Source organism: Canis aureus, chromosome 7 (assembly GCF_053574225.1).
Source record: "Canis aureus isolate CA01 chromosome 7, VMU_Caureus_v.1.0, whole genome shotgun sequence".
NCBI lineage: Eukaryota > Metazoa > Chordata > Mammalia > Carnivora > Canidae > Canis > Canis aureus.
In genome coordinates this window covers 55,185,405-55,203,912 of record NC_135617.1, presented here as the reverse complement: position 1 = coordinate 55,203,912, position 18,508 = coordinate 55,185,405, and the positions used below count along the sequence as shown (strand labels likewise).

General features: G+C 40.9%; 1 protein-coding gene and 1 long non-coding RNA gene across 3 annotated transcripts in view; both read left to right on the top strand.

Annotated features, from left to right (window-relative positions):
* Positions 1–8,194: 8,194 nt before the first annotated feature.
* C7H6orf141 (chromosome 7 C6orf141 homolog) lies at positions 8,195–9,836 on the top strand. The gene has a single exon (XM_077903713.1). It carries the CDS (start codon positions 8,238–8,240, stop codon positions 8,778–8,780), a length of 543 nt encoding a protein of 180 aa, XP_077759839.1. The 5' UTR covers positions 8,195–8,237; the 3' UTR covers positions 8,781–9,836.
* A 142-nt stretch (positions 9,837–9,978) lies between these two features.
* LOC144317407 (uncharacterized) overlaps positions 9,979–18,508 on the top strand; it is a 51,362-nt gene continuing 42,832 nt past the window's right edge. For both annotated transcript variants that reach the window (XR_013383410.1, XR_013383409.1), the window contains exon 1: positions 9,979–10,754. This is a non-coding gene — a long non-coding RNA (uncharacterized LOC144317407). The remainder of the gene's footprint in view (positions 10,755–18,508) is intronic.

The following is an 18,508-nucleotide window of genomic DNA, read 5'->3' as shown; positions in this document are numbered from 1 at the left end:
AGACTCAATATTTTCTACCCACTCATTGCTTTGTTGATATAACGTAGCACATTATGACAGCTAGATATTTGGAGAATGAAGTCTTTCTGGATGTAAAATACTGAGGATTTCCACAGCTGTCATACCCTTACCCAGATCACATGTACATTAGTTAATATAATAATGTAATGGGAAGAAAAACTCCCTTCCCCTTAAGTTTTGATTTTTACCTAATCAAGATTGGGTGTTAAGATCATGGCCTTTAATCTACTAACCCAAGTGATAATTTTATTTGAAATAATTCATAAATATTTAATTCACACATATTGAGTCAAAGATTAAATTATCTCTGGGGATCCCTGGGTGGCGCAGCAGTTTAGCGCCTGCCTTTGGCCCAGGGCGTGATCCTGGAGACCTGGGATCGAATCCCACGTCGGGCTCCCGGTGCATGGAGCCTGCTTCTCCCTCTGCCTGTGTCTCTGCCTCTCTCTCTCTCTCTCTGTGACTATCATAAATAAATAAAAATTAAAAAAAAAAAATAAATTATCTCTGGAAGAAACTACATGTTACTATCTAACAGGTCAACTTTTGTTTATGCTCAAGATGGATATATGCCAAAGAACATGAGTTCTTCATTATCATCATTAAATGCTGACTCATTCACTAATGATTCAGTTTCCTGTTTAATAAGTTACTTACTCATACTCAATGAAAGGGCTAACTAAGTCTTATATCTTGATCTCTGACAGGAGAGAATGATGATGAATATACTTTAAAACTGTGGTTGATGCAGGCATATGACACCGAATTGCAATTTCAAAATCTCTTTTAAATAGCTACTGCTCAGAGCTACATGAGTCAGCTTGCAGTTAACTGACAAACCTGCTATGCTCCATCTTTTAACTCCAAATTTCAAAATACCTGGCCAACATCATTTAGGGGTCAACACCTCTCTACAGAGTGAAAAGATGATATGCATAAATGTTTTATTTAAGTATATACATAATATAAAATTTTAAAATATATATAGCAAATTAGTCTGGGCTACATATTAAGCAAATTTAAGTCTCTTTCTTCTTCTTCCAGGAACACAAATATTGATAACTCAAAATTTAAAACAAATATCTCATTTCTAAAACTTTGCCTCAGTTTCCATTTTATCTCAGCCCCCTGGGCTAAGCTGCTTGATATTCACACAATTGCCACATTCTCATTCTGTCTCTTTCTCATCCCCACGACCCCCCATTTATAACTACCAACATTTGCTCCTCTATTCCAGGATAACAAATCTGGTTCTCATTCCCTAGCTCCAGTCCTTGACTTTTGCATCTTTTCCTGCAGACCTCATTAAAAACTTTGCTGTAGGTTCCCAGTTCTAAAAAACAAAAATGAACTTTAAAAACTTAAATTAAAAATATTTTTCAGACCCAAATCCAATATCTGAAACCATACAAATCCTGGAAGAGAGCATAGGCAATAATTTCTCTGAAATTGGCCATAGTAACATTTTTCTAGATATGTCTTCTGAGGCAAGGGAAACAAAAGCAAAAATAAACTATTGGGACCATATCAAAATAAAAAGCTTTTGCACAACGAAGGAAAGAATCAACAAAACTAAAGGACAATCTACTGAATGGGAGATTATTTGCACACGATATATCAGATAAAAAGGTTAGTATCCAAAATATATACAGAAATTATACAACTTAATGTAAAAAAAATCCAATTAAAAATAGGCAGAAAACATGAACAGTCATTTCTCCAAAGAAGACTTACAGATGGTCAACAGACACATGAAAAGATATTCAACATCACTCTTCATCAGGGAAATGCAAAGCAACCAGAATGAGATACCACTTCACACTGTCAAAATGGTTAAAATCAACAACACAAGAAACAAGTGTTTGGTGAGGATGTGGAGAAAAGGTAACTCTCATCTACTGTCAGTGGGAATGCAACCTGGTACAGCAACTGCAAAAGACAGTATGGATGATCCTCAAAAATTTAAAAATAGAATTACCATATGATTCAGTAATTCCATTAATGGGTATTTACACAAAGAATACAAAAAAACTAATTGGAAAACATATATGCTCCCCTATGTTTATTGCAGCATTATTTACAATAGCCAAGATCTGGATACAGCCCAATTGTTCATCCATAGATGAATGGATGAACTTGTGGTATATATAGATGATAGATTATTACTCAGCCATAAAAAAAATAAAAAATAAAAATAAATGAGATCTTGCCATTTGCAGCAACATGGATGGATCTAAAGAGTATAATGCTAAGCAAAATATGTCAGTCAGAGAAAGACAAATGCCATATTTCATTCATATGTAGAATTTAAGAAACAAATGACCAAAAAAAAAAAAAAAAGAGAGAAACCAAGAAATAGACTCTTAACTATAGAGAACAAACTGATGGTTATCAGAGGAAGGGTGGGTAGGGGATGGGTGAAATAAGCGTTGGGGATTAAAGAACACATTTATCTTAATGAGCACTGAAGAATGTACAGAATTATTGGATCACTATATTGTACACCGAAAGTAATACATTATGTTTACTATACCGGAATTAATTTTTTAGAATATATTTCTCAGGCTTCATAATTTTCAGAATGTTACCAGAAGAATCCTTTGATTTGACCTCCACAGCAGCCTTGAGAAGGTGGGATGGACCTTATTTATACCTTCAGGTATAAATTTATACCTATAGGATTGGAGACATTGGGAGACTCACCAAAGTCTCCTGACTCAGTCCAGTGTGATCTTCTTTGCATTGTCTAAGTTCTCCAGGTCATGAGAATTTAAGCTTTCAAAGGAAGTAGCATTGAAGTCTCTTTTTAAAAAAAGGCTGATAGTTTTCAGGGTCCAGGCTGGATTTTATTTATATAGAATAACCTCACATTATTCTCAAACCTATGCTTTGTGTTCATTTGAGCAGCTTGCTTGTTCGTTCTTTTTTTTATTCACTCAACTGTATACAGTGATAGGCCAGGTAGGATTATGAAGATCTTTTATGCCACGCCTAAGAGTCTGACTTCATTTTTGTAGCTTCAGGGATTGGAGAGGAAGAAACAGAAAGAAAAAAGGTGGCATCTGCAACACTAGGTTAAATATTAGGTATGTGGGGCCAGGGGGTAGCTTCTGAGGGAAAATAAAGATAATAGAATCACCAGTCTTACTAATCTTTGAAATAAGGAACAGAGAGGGACGCCTGGGTGGCTCAGCAGTTGGGCCTCTGCCTCCAGCTCAGGGTGGGATCCTGGAGTCCTGGGATCGAGGCCCACATCGGGCTCCCTGCATGGAGACTGCCTTTCTCTGTGTCTCTCATAAATAAATAAATAAAAATAAATAAATAAATAAATAAATAAATAAATAAATAAATAAGGAACAGAGAAAAGGAGCTGATTTAAGAGAATAAATGAGGGGTTCAATTTTAGATATTTTGGAACCATGGAACATTCAGAAGGTACATCCAATAGAAAACTGAAGAGAAACATATTTCACTCGGTTAGACTGTGTTAAGAAACAAACCCCCATTTTTTTCTTATATATAACAAAAGTTTGTTTCTTGCTTAGAATACATATCAGCTGAATCTCTGTCATGTTGGTTGTCTTCATTCTTTGATCATACCTGAGACAGCAGCCCTCATCAGGGGCGTGCCCAGAGCCAGCCTTGCAGTGACTCCAAGTTTTTGCTCAGATGCATCTGACACCACATCAGTTTATATTCCATACAAGTCACATGGCCTAAGTCAGCATCAGTGGGGTAGGAAAGAGTACTCCCACAGAGGGAGCATTGCAAGTCCTATGGTAAATAAGCCAGGAAATAAGATCCTCTTTCAGGAAAAAGAAGTAAATAATTTGAGGCAATAATACAATCTACCACAAGTTTGGAAGTGTCATGGCGTATAAAAGAGATATAAATTTGAGAATCGTTAGTGTACAAGTTGCAGTTGAAGCCATGGGAATAAAGTCACAGAGTATTTTAGACTTCTGAGAAATATCAAGAAGAAAACTACTCTCTACATACACTGCCATATATACCATTGCACCATTGCTCATAATGTTGTCTTATCCAGAGTGCCCTATTGGTCACTCTTACATCCAAATTCTGTTTATAATAGTGTGGTAGATTTTTTTTTTTTACCTCTTCTTAATTACACCCTGTCTTCTTTATAGGAGTATTAGCTCTCCCTACTGTACAGTTTTGTTAGGTGGTAAGACTAGCTGTTTGCTTTTCCACTGTAGGAGCTGAAAGGGCCCCCAAATCTTCTTTGACTGTATCTTTCCTTTTACTGTCCTACATTGTCAAGGGGTAAGTTGCATAAACTCAGTCAGTTGGATGCTTGTGAGAATCTGACTCCTGAATAAATGCCACAAGGACAAGTGAGAGAGTTGTTCATTCAATCCAGCAATGGAATCTGCTCTTACAGTGTCAACTTCCTATCCCTCTGCAACAGCTTGGATCCTTATCCATTTCAAAGTGGGTTCTCCTGCTTTCCCAGCAAATCTGTGAGCTCTTCGCAATAACAGTATCCTTGTGATAAAGCTTATTACCTTTAAATCATTTAAAGTTGGTATATTAGTCAGTTCAGATTACCGTAACAAAATACCATAGACTGAGTGGCTTAACTACAGAAATTTAATTTCTCAGTCCTGGAGGCTGAAAGTCCAAGATTGGGGTGCCAGCATGGTCAGGTTCTGAGTCAGAGCTCTCTTCCTGACTTGCAGATGGCCACGTCTTGCTGTGTCCTCACATGTGAAGTGGGGAGGGTGGCAGTCCTATCAGACCCCACCCTTATGACTTTATTTAACCTACTTACTTCCTAAAGACCCTATCTCCTGACACAGACACATTAGGGGTTAGGCCTGAGAATGAGGGCATACTTTCTAAAGGCAGAGGTACTAGAATATTGACAGTAATACTAAATTATTAGTATTTAAAATAACTTCTGAATCCAATCAGCCAAATGAGAGCAGCTGGTCCCTGGGAGACTGGCCTATTAGTGACAAGCTTTTGACCTTACTAGGATATAGAATCTGAATCACTTTTCAGACCCCAGGTATATAAATTGTTTCACTACCCCTTAATGGCTGCATATTTGCAAGTGTTGTAGGCAATTCAGAGAGGAAGTAAATGGGTTCACTTTAGTCTTTTAGGCACTTTGAGATATTAAAGCAGACCAAGCACCACTATCCTGGAGGCACAATGGCTGTTTCTCTGTTTTATAAACTTCTTAGATTTGATCTCTTTGAAGTTTAATTTATTCTGCACTTCCGGTGCATTTCTTTTATGCATTAATATACAACTTTTTGACATCTAGAAATTCAGGTGCTACATGATGGGTGAGCAGTTTCATTTCTCAGCACATAGGTTTTCCTCATTCCACAGTCGCACTCGAGCCCTTCACCCAATCTCCAGAGGCAAAATAATCATAATCATAATAAAATAAAAATTTAAAGTAATAAATTTTATGGTTTATATTACACTTCCCTCAGAATACAGACACCTTTTTTGAAATTCCCTCTATTCCTGCAAGGAAGGAAAATGCAGTGTTACTGCCACTTTGAAAACAGTAAAAAAAAAAAAAAAAAAAAAAAAGGCTAGGGTTTATCTATGTAGATTTTTGGTAATATTTCTCCTAATACTGTCCATGGACCACTAGCATCAGAATTACTGGGGGGGGGGGGGGGGCTTGCTCAAAATCCATATTCTGAGTGCAACCCCAATTCTATAAGAACAGACTCTTTTAGCAGTTTAAGGCATCGATCCTCAGGTGATTTTAGTGTACATTAAAGGTATTTTATCCTACTTTTGGACATAGGGTTTGAAAAATGAAAACCTCAAGAGGACGAGCAATTTGGCTCATTCCCCCAGATGTCCCCATCACCTAGAACATTGGCTGACATTTACCACATACTCAGATATTACTGGTTAAGTAAATGAACAGAAAAGAACATGAAGTCATAAGCTTAAAATAGGAATAACTAGAAATAGGAGGAAGCATTGAAACATGTTAGAATTCTGGCTCCATTGTTTATCAGTGCTTGACCTTGGACAAAAACTTAACCTCTCTGTTCCTCAAGGTTCTCAAGGAGACCACTGGCTTAGCTTGTTGTGAAGAAAAAATGAATTTAAATATACAGAGTGCTTAGAACAATTCTCGTCTAAAACACTCAAAAATTGTGTTATTTAGCAGTAATCAGCCCGAGGTCAGGCATCTCATCTCAGCCAGATCTGACCTGGATTTTCTCACTCCTTCAACACTAATATATATTTGTGTGTGGTTTTTTTTTAAATTTTATTTATTTATTCATGAGACACAGAGAGAGAGACAGAGACATAGGCAAAGGGAGAAGCAGGCTCCATGCAGGGAGCCTGATGTGGGACTCAATCCCGGGACTCCAGGATCATGCCCTGAGCTGAAGGCAGACACTCAACCACCGAGCCACCTTAATATATATTTGAATGACTTGGCATACATCAGAAGGACTCCTCTTTCCAAAATAACACTTTCACCACGCTATTTGGTCTTTCATATATGGGTAGAAATTTCCACCATTGCAGTCATTTTTCTAAAGTAGATAGGGAAACAGCGACTGTTTTCTAGTAAAACAAGCACCTGTTACTAAGGATGGGGTGGCAAACACAAACGAAGCTCTCCTTTTTTTCCCATTAGCTACTTTTCTCCTTTCACCCTGGCCAAAGATTAGTTGTGTCAGTGTGCCCACCAAGGAGTAGACTCTGGAGGTCCACACAGAGATGCATGCTCCTCCAGCCTCAAATTTGGAATACATACTTTTTTTTTTTTTAATTGCTCGGGTTAAAGAGAAAGGGGGTGAAGGAGTGAAGGGGTAAATTTTTTTTTAAGATTTTATTTACGTATTCATGAGACACACACACACACACACACACACAGACATAGGCAGAGGGAGAAGCAGGCTTCATGCCTGGAGCCCAATGGGTGACTTGATCCAGGACCCCAGGATCAGGACCTGAGCCCAAGACAGAGGCTCAACCACTGAGCCACCAAGTGGCCCCGAGGGGGTACATTAAAAAAAAAAAAAAAAAAAAAAAAAAACTAGGTGAATACGGAATTTTAAATCCTGAAGACATTCATTTAACAACCTCTTTTTGTTTTGTTTCTGTTCAATCCAAAGCACTAAACCCCTTCCTGGGGTCAGCATTGATTTTAAACCATTATGAAGACAGGAACGACCACCGTCCCACAGATCGTGGCATCTCAAAGGAAGAACAAACAAACTAAAAGCTGTTTTCTCAAGGTCTGCTCCCTAGATCTACATTCGATAATTCTGGCAGCACGGTGGGGATAGATTTGGACCGGACACGAAACCCTTTTCACAAGAATTGATTAAATCTGATAATTAAAACAAAACCAGAAAACTTCCTTGTTCCTTCACCGGGGAGGCGCACCCCAGGAAAGGAGAGGGCACTTCAGGGGGGACGCATGTGTGAGGACGGCTTTTGCCTTTTGCTGGGGGATGGGGGGGAGTGGGGGGACAGAAGGTGGTAACCGGAGCTGAGATGTAAGAGGGCACATAGCATGAGAAACAGGACAAAAGCAGCAAGCCCAGGGGCGAGAGTGAGAAGGAGAAACAGGAGAGATGGGGGGTGGGGACACTTTAAAAGGTTAGAAACGGGCAGCACGGGGGGGCCCAGCGGTTTAGCGCCTGCCTTTGGCCCAGGGCATGATCCTGGAGACCCCAGATCGAGTCCCTCATGGGGCTCCCTGCATGGAGCCTGCTTCTCGCTCTGCCTGTGTCTCTGCCTCTCTCTCTGTCTCTCTGTCTCTCATGAATAAATAAATCTTTTAAACAAAATAAAAATAAGCAAGTCAAAGGCTAGGAAGAGGGACACCTGGCTCAGCAGTTGAGGACCCGCTTTAGGCTCAGGTCCCGATTCTCCGTCTGCGGATCGAGTCCCCCATAGGGGTCCCCGCAGGGGGCCTGCTTCGCCCTCTGCCTGTCTCCCTGCCTCTCTGTGTGTCTCTCATGAATAAATAAACAAATAAAATCTTAAAAAAGAAAAATAAATAAAAAGGCCAAAAAAAAAAAAAAAGAAGAAGAAGAAGGCGGAGGCGGAGGCGGAGGTGGAGGGCCCCGGGGCGCCCAGGGCAGGGGGCGGGGCCGGCAGGGCGCCCGGGAGCCACACCCCCCGCCGCGGGGTCGGGCGCCCTCCCGAGCTCAGCGGGAGTTTGCTGCGGGAACGGCCGGCAGGAGCCCGGGATGGGCGAGCCGCCTGCCGGGCAGGGGCCCTCGTGGCCCCGCCGCGCTGCGAATGCCGCCGCCGCTCCGTGCATCCCGGGGCGCGACAGGTCGTCTCCGGGCGCGGGGAGTCCGGCGGCGGCGGGGGGGGCGGGCGCGGGCGCGGGCAGAGGCCTGGGCGGCTCCCCCGGCGGCTCCCCCGAGACCCTCCCGGCCGCAGACGGGCTGGACTGTGAGCCCTGGATCCGAGAGAAGGTGCTGTTCCTTCTGCACCCAGAGAGGTGGCTGGGGACCCCAGGGGACTCTGCAAGGGCAGGAGAGGCCGGCGGGGAGGACCTTTGCCCGGCGGCCGGAGCCGCCCGGGACCCCGACTGCGAGCGGGTTCCCCGCGGCGGCGGAGGCGCGCCCGGCTCCGGAGCGCCCCCCAGGTCGGTGCTGGTGAGGATCGTGGACTACCAGGCGACCGAGGAAGTGCTGTGGACCGCGTGGACCAAGGGCCTCGCGGCCGCCCGGACCCAGGAGCGCTCCGTGACCGCGATCACTTTCCGCACCGGCAGGGAGTGAGGCGGGCTGTGGGGCGCAGGGCTGCGGGGACCCCCGGGCTCTCCCAGCTTCGGGGGAGGCGCCCCCGGCCGCGCGCGCAGAGGCCACCTCGCAGCCCCCTGGGACTGGACCGCCCAAGGATAGGACACAGGGAAGAGGAACCGGAGGAGTGTTGCGGGCTAGTGGACGAGCGAGGCTCCTTAGGAAAATGCTGCTCCTGGAGCACCGACCTGTAATTAAAGAACAGCGAGGACCTTTCAAGAGGCCGGGGCAGCGCTGCAGGGAGGCGGATGACACCCCACGGCCCACAGCCCACAGCCCACACCGAAGGCGGAACTGTGAGCCACACCATACCTCCCTCCTTTGTGTCTTGAATATATTGTGACGGCCTGGGGCCCTAAGTCGTGGGAAGAGGGGAAGGAAAGGGGTTTTCACGTTGGTAAAATGTGGGCCTTTTGAAATACGAAAGTCGATTGTTGATTCTCACTTGGAAGTACCTCTCAGTGCACCTCTTGCCTGCCTCCCCCGCGCTCTTTAAGACCTAAAATCAGAAGTCAAGTTTGAGGGCTGCTCTCTGCAAAGGGGGTGGGAGTAGATGGAGAGAGGGGCTTGTTTTAAAGCTGAAAAAGAAAGTAAAAAGAAATGAGAAAATTAAGGCATCAAGTAAAGAAAACCTTTCCTTTTTACTTTCCCCTGATGTGCACATTTTCCTTTTTTTTTTTTATTAAGTTTTAGAAAAAAAAAAAAAAGTGGAAAAAGAAGAGGGAGAGAACAGAAGACCCAGCTTTGAAGGTTAAATGCCTTAATTTAAAGGGGTTTTACTACCCCCAAAGTATATAGTTTAGTAAAAATGCTTTTTACCTGGTTTTTATTTATTTTAATGTTTTAAATATGGCAGATAAATCTGATCTAAAGGTAGATAATGTAGAGTTTGCCATAAAATATTTTGTATATGTTACTGCTGTTTCTTATTAATAACATTTGTATTCAAAACTGGATTGAAAATACAAGTCTCTTCTGGTGCTATTGAAATAAATCTATTTGTTCCTCTTTTTTATTAAACATCACTTTTATTGATTCTTGAGTAGTGTGGTCTGATTTGGAGATCTGTGAGGAGCAAAGCATTCCCTATAGAGACAAACTGCTTGACCTATGCACTGTTGAAGAAGTATTTGGTTACTTCGAGAATTAACAAAACAAATGGATGCTGGCTTTTGAAGAATAGACTGTTGAACAGTGCCCCCTACCTCACTCCTCCCTCTTGGATCTTTATTTTCAGTTGAGAGCTTGAAATGCCCTCAAATATCATCTGATCCATCTCTTACCTCCTGGCAGACAGATAGGTAAGATACCTATTTTACAGATGAGCCAACCTAGGTATAGAGGTCATGTGGCTTGGGTAAGTCACATAGGTAGTAATTGCAGAGGCTTACTGAGTAGAAAAGAATACTATATTCTCCATCCTAAAAGTTTGAGAATGGCCTTTAGTGGGACTTGCTTGTAAGTCAAAAGATGGCAGAGTGTCCTGGGTTGTCTGACTCATGTTTATGGGAAGTGCTAGAATTATCTCGATGCTCCCTTAGTCCTGCAGGGCCTGTTGGCTAGAGGATCACCACCAGCAGTTCTTAGGACTAAGAGATCCACACCTGAGGGAGGAATGCAGCACCTGACCTCATCTGTGTTCAAAGCTACTTGGGAGTAGAAAAAGTAATACAGGTCCCATAAAGTGAATTATCTTTTCTTCCAACAACCCTGTCTGGCCCCTATGTGAGGTTAAACTTCTTGGCAGACAGTTTTCAGGCCTGACTTAATTAATTGGTTGTGAGTCATAGTATATGCCCCAGGTGATTGAGCATTGAATATATAGTCAGCAAGAAAAGCTGCCCTAACATCAACCAAAACATCATTTGGTTGCCTTCTTTATGGAGGCCAACTCTAAGTTCAGCTTCTTGGGTTCAGAACTGCCCCACTTCTTACTTCTAACGGTGACTCTGGGTAAGTGATTAATCTGTGTGTTTCTGTGTCCTTATTTGTTAAGTAGGGTTAATATATAGTATTAACCTCATAAGGTTTTTTTCCTAGGATTAAGTTAAATGAAAAATACTTAATGCTTTGCATATCATAAATGTTCAAAAGTTAGCTGTTACTATGAGTGTTGTGATTGTTCACTTTCATCTGAAGCAGGCTTTTAGTCTTTTATTTAATAAAAAAAAAAAAAAAAAAAAAAGCTGAAGGCATACAGCACAAGGAATCCATACAACTCAAACTGGTGATTTTTATTGACTCTCTTCTGCATTCCTGAAAGAAAAAACTTCTCTCTAGCTTTTCCCAGAATGTATTTAATGGATCAATAAATACATCCTTAAATTTGTTAGAAATGACCTCCACAGCTTGTGATAAATATATATCCTAAGATTCAAAGGCCAAAGGTGTACATTGCTTGACAGGGTCTTTGAGGAGGTTCACTCTGCTTAGTTCCCCTTGGACGGTAGGAGTTTTGAATACTTTCTTTAGGTATCAGGTTAGTTTTCCCTCTGGCATTTATTTGTAAATCTGATGCCCTACTGTCTCAGAAAAACAGAGTAGACACAGTTTTTATTTTATCACCTTTCTGTCAAAAATGTATTTACTCAAATCAGCTTCATAACTCTTTTAGTCCAAATATGTTTAGGTTAATTTTATCTCAAAAATTGTTTTTAAAGCACTCACCTACCTCCTCGTTAACTGCCTGCAAATGCCCTTACAGATTTCCTTCAAACCAATGTCTCCCAGATCTGAAGTAACATGTTGAAGTACTATTGAATTTGCTTCACAGTTTTTCCTGATCCCTATTGTGTGAGGAGCCTGAGGGGTCCTTTCCCATTCACAGTGTCCTGGGAGTGAATCCAAAGTGAAACCCGAGTGTCCTGTGTTAAGAAATCTCCAAGAATGTCTGGGTCTTTGCTCTTTGGTCTTACTGCTGCTTTGTGGGGGAAAATAGGATCATCTCCAATTGTCCTAGGTGGATTATTTCATAGCAAGGACTCCTGGAAGCCATCTGGCCACTCAAGTGACCATAATGCAAATATCACAACCACCATTAGACAAGTGTTGGCTTCTCTGAAAACTTTTTTCCACACCTTTGAGATTTATTACATTTGACTTGCTGCTCTTATTCTTGTTGGTTATCACCAATATGTAATGCATGCCTTTTTGCTTATAGAGAAAGACAAATCTTCCTGTTAAAAGAAAAAGCTGGCTGTATCTGGGTGGTTCTGCGGTTGAGCATTTGCCTTTGGCGGAGGTTGGGGTCCTGGTATTGAGTCCCACATCAGGCTCCCTGCATGGAGCCTGCTTCTCCCCTTTGCCTGTGCCTCTGCCTCTCTCTCTCTCTCTCTGCTCTCATGAATAAATAAAATCTTTTAAAAAATAATAATAAACATAAAGAAAGAAAAGAAAAAGTTATATTCCTTATAGGAAAGTTTGAGGAATATTTCGTGAGAAAAAAGAAAATTAGGTGTAAAAGAAGAATTCACCCACGATTTCTTAATATTTGGTACGTTTCCAGTCTTGTTTTATGTATTTCATTCCATTTTTATGTGTATATACATACCTATACATATACACACACTTTTCTTGGCATAAGCTATATATAAAACCTGAATATTGTCAGTTACATAAAGTAAGGTACACTGATGCTATTCAAGGTGAACCAGGAGCAAGGGCATCTGTAAGAATTTTTTTTTTTTTAATGCAGACTCTCAGGCCGCAGTCCAAATCTATTGAATCATAATTTGCATTCCGACAAGATCCCTGGGTGGTTCACATTACAGTCTGAGCAGCATTGATACATGTATGCCATATTCAGTTCTATATCCTACTTGGTCACTTACAAAAACTAGAAAGTTTTCATTTTCTCTCTGTTCTCCAGTAATAAATCATTAACAACGTCCTGGAAAGAATACGTTGTTGAACAGCAAAAGCATTTAGAGATTACAAAAGACTGAAATATAGATTGATTTGTGAATTGGCAAGGAGATCTCTAAAAATCTTTGTGATTTTTCTTGGAATCTTCACTGTTCTAAAGTTTTTCCGTAATGAAACATTGATTGTTGGAGCTCAAATTATTTCTGAAATGTTCTATTATTATGTCAGATTGTGAGACAATGCTTACCTAAAAACCCCTTAAGGGAAGAAGGGCAGGAAGTCATTAAAGAAAGCACTTGCTTCATTTCTGCCGGCTGAGTCAGCCTCCAGCACTCCCCTAATGAATTGTGAGGGGGTGAGGAGAAAGGTGGAGCCTGACTATGAATAAACTGCCTCGGATGAGAAAACAAAACAAAGGCCGTGTGACTCTGGAACACCCTGATATGTTTATAACTCTAGTCAGTACTTTGCTCTTTAATTAGGGAGAGCAAATCTTTATAACTTGCTGGAATGGAGAGGAGAATAGACACAGTGCAGTTTACTTTGGAAAGAGTAAGAAATGACAATCAGTTCTTGGCACTGTGCTGCCAATATTTACTGACAAACGGTAGACTTGGTCAGCTTCCCAGGCGTGGAATGAACTTTAAATTCAAAATCAGATTCTAAGTGTTTAAGATCGAATGAATACTTTTGGGGAGACAGCAGCCTTCACAAAATTGGACAGGCATAGGAAGGGAGTCAGTCAGCATCACATGGCACTTGGCGGGGAAACCAAGGCAGACAGGGCAGTGGGAAAGCTTGATAGCGACCAGGATGACCTTAACATTATCCTCAGTTTGACAAGTCCCCCCCCCCCCCCCCAGGTAGCTTCTGACCTCTTTTCTTGGAGTATTTACTTTAGAAACTTAGCTTGTAAAGTCATTCTTTGCCTCTTTGACATAGAATTCTTTCAACTTCTTGTCTGTTTCCCATCAGAGGAATGTCTTTCTTAAGGATCTGGGAGCCATCTCTTGGAAATGGAGTCAATAGAGTTGGCTCCTGACTTCCAGTCTACGGGAGAAGGTGAGATCCTACCTTAATATCAATTAGCAAACAAGATGGTTGAAGAATTGAATAGGCCAGCCTTCCCACCGTGTCCTCCTGTGTTTTTCCACTAACCTACCCCAGTGCTTAAAAACTCTCCCACCTTCTATTTCAGAGGAGTTGAGTTCAGTCTCTATTGCAGTAAATTCTTTTTTTTTTTTTTTTAAAGATTGTATTTATTCATGAGAGACACACAGAGAGAGGCAGAGACACAAGCAGAGGGAGAAGCAGGACTCTGGGATCATGCCCTGAGCCAAAGGCAGACACTCAACTACTGAGCCACCCATTGCAATAAATTCTTAAATTTATTTATAAAGTCTTTAATAAATTCTTCCTTGCCTATTCAATTCTGTCTGGTACAGTTTTCCTTTGACAGTAGTGAAAAAAGGATGGGTTCATATATGCTCTGATTGGAAGCTATTATCATGGAGAAGCTAGAGACGGCTATCTAGAGAAGCTTCTTCTATGATCGGCTTAGGGCTTTCTCTAGTGTTTGGGGAAGCTGGCAGTCACTGACCAAGTTCTGATCTTTCTGGGCTGATTGCAGCGGAGGCTGTGGGTTCCAAGCTACTTGCTCCACAAATTGTAGGACAGAGTTCTACAACCAGATAATATCAGCCCCAGAGGATTTTTTTCTAAGAGTAAGTTAAAAATACTTGGAAAAGCAATAATACTCAAAATTAGCTATTATTATATTATTATCTGTGCTATTGTTGTTTAGTTCACTTTTTTTTTTTTAAAGATTTTATTTATTTATTCATGATAGACCTAGAGAGAGTGAGAGGCAGAGACACAGGCAGAGGGAGGAACAGGCTCCATGCCGGGAGCCCGACGCGGGACTCGATCCCGGGACTCCAGGATCACGCCCTGGGCCAAAGGCAGGCGCTAAACCTCTGAGCCACCCAGGGGACCCCCAGCTTCAGTCTTTAATAGCAAAGCACAGAACATGTACAACAGAAGAAATTCTATCAAAAGCAAACCAGTGGCTTTTATAAAGATGCTTTTCTGTCTTTTTCCATATGTATCATACATGGCCTGGCCATTGTCCATTTTTATGTTGTCTTTCATTAATTTTAGGAGCATCTTGAAGACAGAATTAGAAACCAGAAGTCCTAGTCACAGAATTCTAGAAGATCCAGTCACAGAATTCTTTTTTGGAGATTAATCACATTATATTTATTTCTTAGAAACCTTCAGAGTGCAACACTGCAAGTAGTTTCCTTATGGAGGTGAAATATGCCCTAATTGTTGGGACCCCAAATACTTTATAATGGATTAATGCCACTTTACTAAAGTAAGGGCTGTGTAGGATCTACCTAGGCATGGATATTACCCACTGGTCACTGAGGTTGTTGGGTGCATAAGCCTAATCTTAAAGCTGGTTTGTTATATAGCATGCCCCAGGTCCAAAACCCTGAGTACTAAAGTTGGTTCTGACCCCACTGGATTTTCCTTAAGCATGTGTCCATCTTCCAAAAAAAAAAAAAAAAATCTGCGACTTTGAGGCTATTTGGGGATTTTTTTTTTCTTAAGGATTTTTATTTTGTTTAGTATTTTAGAGAGAGAGAGAATGAATGGAGGGAGAGGCAGTGGGAAAGACTCTCCAGCAGACTCCCTGCAGAGCCCAGAGCCTAATGCTTGATCTTATGACCCTGACATCACGACCTGAGCCAAAATCAAGAGTCATATGCTCAACCAACGGAGCCACCCAGGCATCCCAACTTTGAGGTTATGTTGAAAACTGACTAGGTCTGTGGAAATATGGGTATAATTGAATTCCCAAATTCAACTTACTTAGGAGAAAGGTAGGGGGAGTATAATGGGTACCAGATAATTTTTACCAAACCAAGAGAACTTCCAGGATGGGCTTCTGTATATACTCAACTTCTGTAAAGATTGATTCTCTGACAGTTGGTCTCCATGTCCCGGAGCATGCCTGTGGACTTCCCAGGCTAGCCTCAATATTAATCCAGATCCCTGAGGTAATAAGTTTCAGGATACACAGTCCTTCTTTTCTTTTCTTTTTTGTTTTGTTTTGTTTCCTTTCTTTTCTTTCCTTACTTTTTTTTTAATTGAGGTATAATTAGCATACAGTATTACATCATGTTATGCAATCTGTCATCCCCAAATAACTGAGTGGGAAAATGTACAAATGTAGTAGTGAAATAATCTTATAATCAAAGTGTTGGAGTGGAAGAAAGGAAATTCCGTGACCTATATTGAATGGCATGCCGAGGACTAGGCAATGGTCAGAGTTTGTCGCAAGAGCAAAACATAAGCTGTGTGTCACCTTTAGAGATCTTAAAACAGTGATAAAGCTGGACTAGAAGTTTGCTTTTATCATCCCCAAGTGCTTAGTGATAGAATACTCCTTTCTGAAAAAAATCTATTGTTGATCTAAGTTCTAAAAACATCCTGTTACTGTTTGAATTTTAAGAATACAGATGTAAGCTTGAAATAAACAGGTTAAATTTTTTCTTTTCTATTTTTTTATAGGGAAGATTTTTATTATTATTATTATTATTATTATTATTATTTAATTTTAGAGAAGGGGGTGGGGTAGGGGCAGAGGGAGAAAGAGAGAGAGAATCCCAGGCAGGCTCCACACTCATTGCGGAGCCCAATGGGAGGCTCAAGCTCACTCCCATGAGATCATAACCTGAGCTCAAGAGTGGACAGTAAACCAGACTGAGCCACCCAGGTGCCCCTATGGGGAAGATAATTTAACGATCACTTCAGTGTTGTCTCCCTAATATCTCTCTCACACACATGCACAATCAACTACATGTGTTCATTTTGAGAATAGATGACTAAGAGTTTAGTATCATTTGAACTCACTCAGAGGATATGTTGTATCTCCAACCTCTATTCCTGCATTTCAGGAATCAATATAAGCATTAATACAGGTATTATAGTGATTAAGAAAAGAACTTGAGTTCCTTTAATTCTGACATTGTAGGTGACATTATGTGTAAAATTTAAAATTAGGAAACAGCAAAATATAATATTTTTTGTTTGATAAGTCAAATTTAGTTCACACATTAACTTTTACTGGATTCGGATAGTATATTTAACATTAAATTTATTTTTTATTCATCATCAAGAGTGAATCAAGAAAATAAAACATTACATGAGTAGTATAATTTAGTCGTTCTCTTTCTGTTGCAGACACTTCAATTTTATTAAAATTTGCTTACTAGTTACTGGACAATTATTTACCAAAATTATTATTATATCAGATGAACCAAAGAATTAAAGTTAGTTGTTTTACTTTATGATTATTACTGAATATTCTTTTCTCGTACTGTTTTTAAAAATCATCTTTTTGGTACCAGGTTCACTAAGTATGCCACTGCAAGCATGTAGTCATGAAGTCTCAAACATGGGGGATGAAGAGTGTTGGAATTAAAACTAGAGATTTCCTGCTCTCTAATGAAAACTGTTTCTGTTCCCCTAATGAGAAAAAGCAGCCCACAAATTCATTTTGGCTTTGGACTGACAATTAATTGATATATGATGCAATACCAATTAGGTTCTAAGTGCAGCTCAGAAAGTGCAGCTACCTGCATTTGAATGTGTTCAACAATAAATTAAAATTAGCAGGTCCTGTTTCTTTATCTTTGATGGTTTTGTTTAGTTCAACAAAGTCAGGGAACCTCAGTATCCCCCACCTGACTTCTTCTAAAAAGGCTCGGTGGAAAATGTTGCATTGGGGATGACCAGGAAGGACTTAACATTCCTTTCAGTTTGACTACACTTTAGACAGGCTGCTTTCTGCCTCTAAGCCCTGACTTCCATTTTTTTAGGGCATTTACTTGAGAAAGCTTTCACTTATACATTCTTTCTCTCCCCCTCTGACTTGTAAATCTTTTTTTTTTTTTTAATTTTTATTTATTTGTGATAGTCACAGAGAGAGAGAGAGAGGGGCAGAGACACAGGCAGAGGGAGAAGCAGGCTCCATGCACCAGGAGCCCGATGTGGGATTCGATCCTGGGTCTCCAGGATCACGCCCTGAGCCAAAGGCAGGCGCCAAACCGCTGCGCCACCCAGGGATCCCTGACTTGTAAATCTTTAAAAAAAATACATCTCTTGCCAGTTTTACAACCCAAGAATGTCTTTCTCAAGGACATGTGACCCATCCCTTTGAAAAGCAGTCATCAAGGAAGACAGCACCCTTATCTACTTGTCTCTGTGGAAGGGTAGGAGCCTAAGTTTAATGGATGCTAATTAGCAAACACAAACGGTCTAATCCTTAAGGAAAAAATGTGCAAATTGAGGTCTAATTCAGTGTAGAGGTTATATGCCATTGATCAGCCTCCCTATTAACATCGCTAGTGCTTTTCTATGAACTCAACATTCAAAACCCTTCCCCCTGTGTTTCAGCAGAGGTGAGTTCAGATTAAGTTCTGGCATCTTTCCTCTATTACAAGAGCCTTAAAGTCTTGCTTTGATAGATTCACTTTATCCAGTGCCAGTTTTGCTATGACAGGGATGAGATAAGATCAGGAGAGGAACATTTATGTTTATGATGGGAAGATACATTTGACTTCATAAAGGCTGAAGATGCTTTGCATCTCAGGGGAACTGACCGTGATTTTGTTATTCTACAGCTTGTGTGTCTTGCCTATGCCTTCCCTGGGGCTTCAGAGCACCGGGCACACGGTTGTGGTTGTGAGGTCCACAAGTTCCAGTTATTTGAGGAGCAGGAGCTTTCACTCTCTGACCTCAGCAAACTGGCAATACTTACATGCAATGATTCG

Coding starts and splice junctions, on each gene's coding strand:
- C7H6orf141 (XM_077903713.1), top strand. CDS start 8,238: ATGGGCGAGCCGCCTGCCGGGCAGGGGCCCTCGTGGCCCCGCCGCGCT.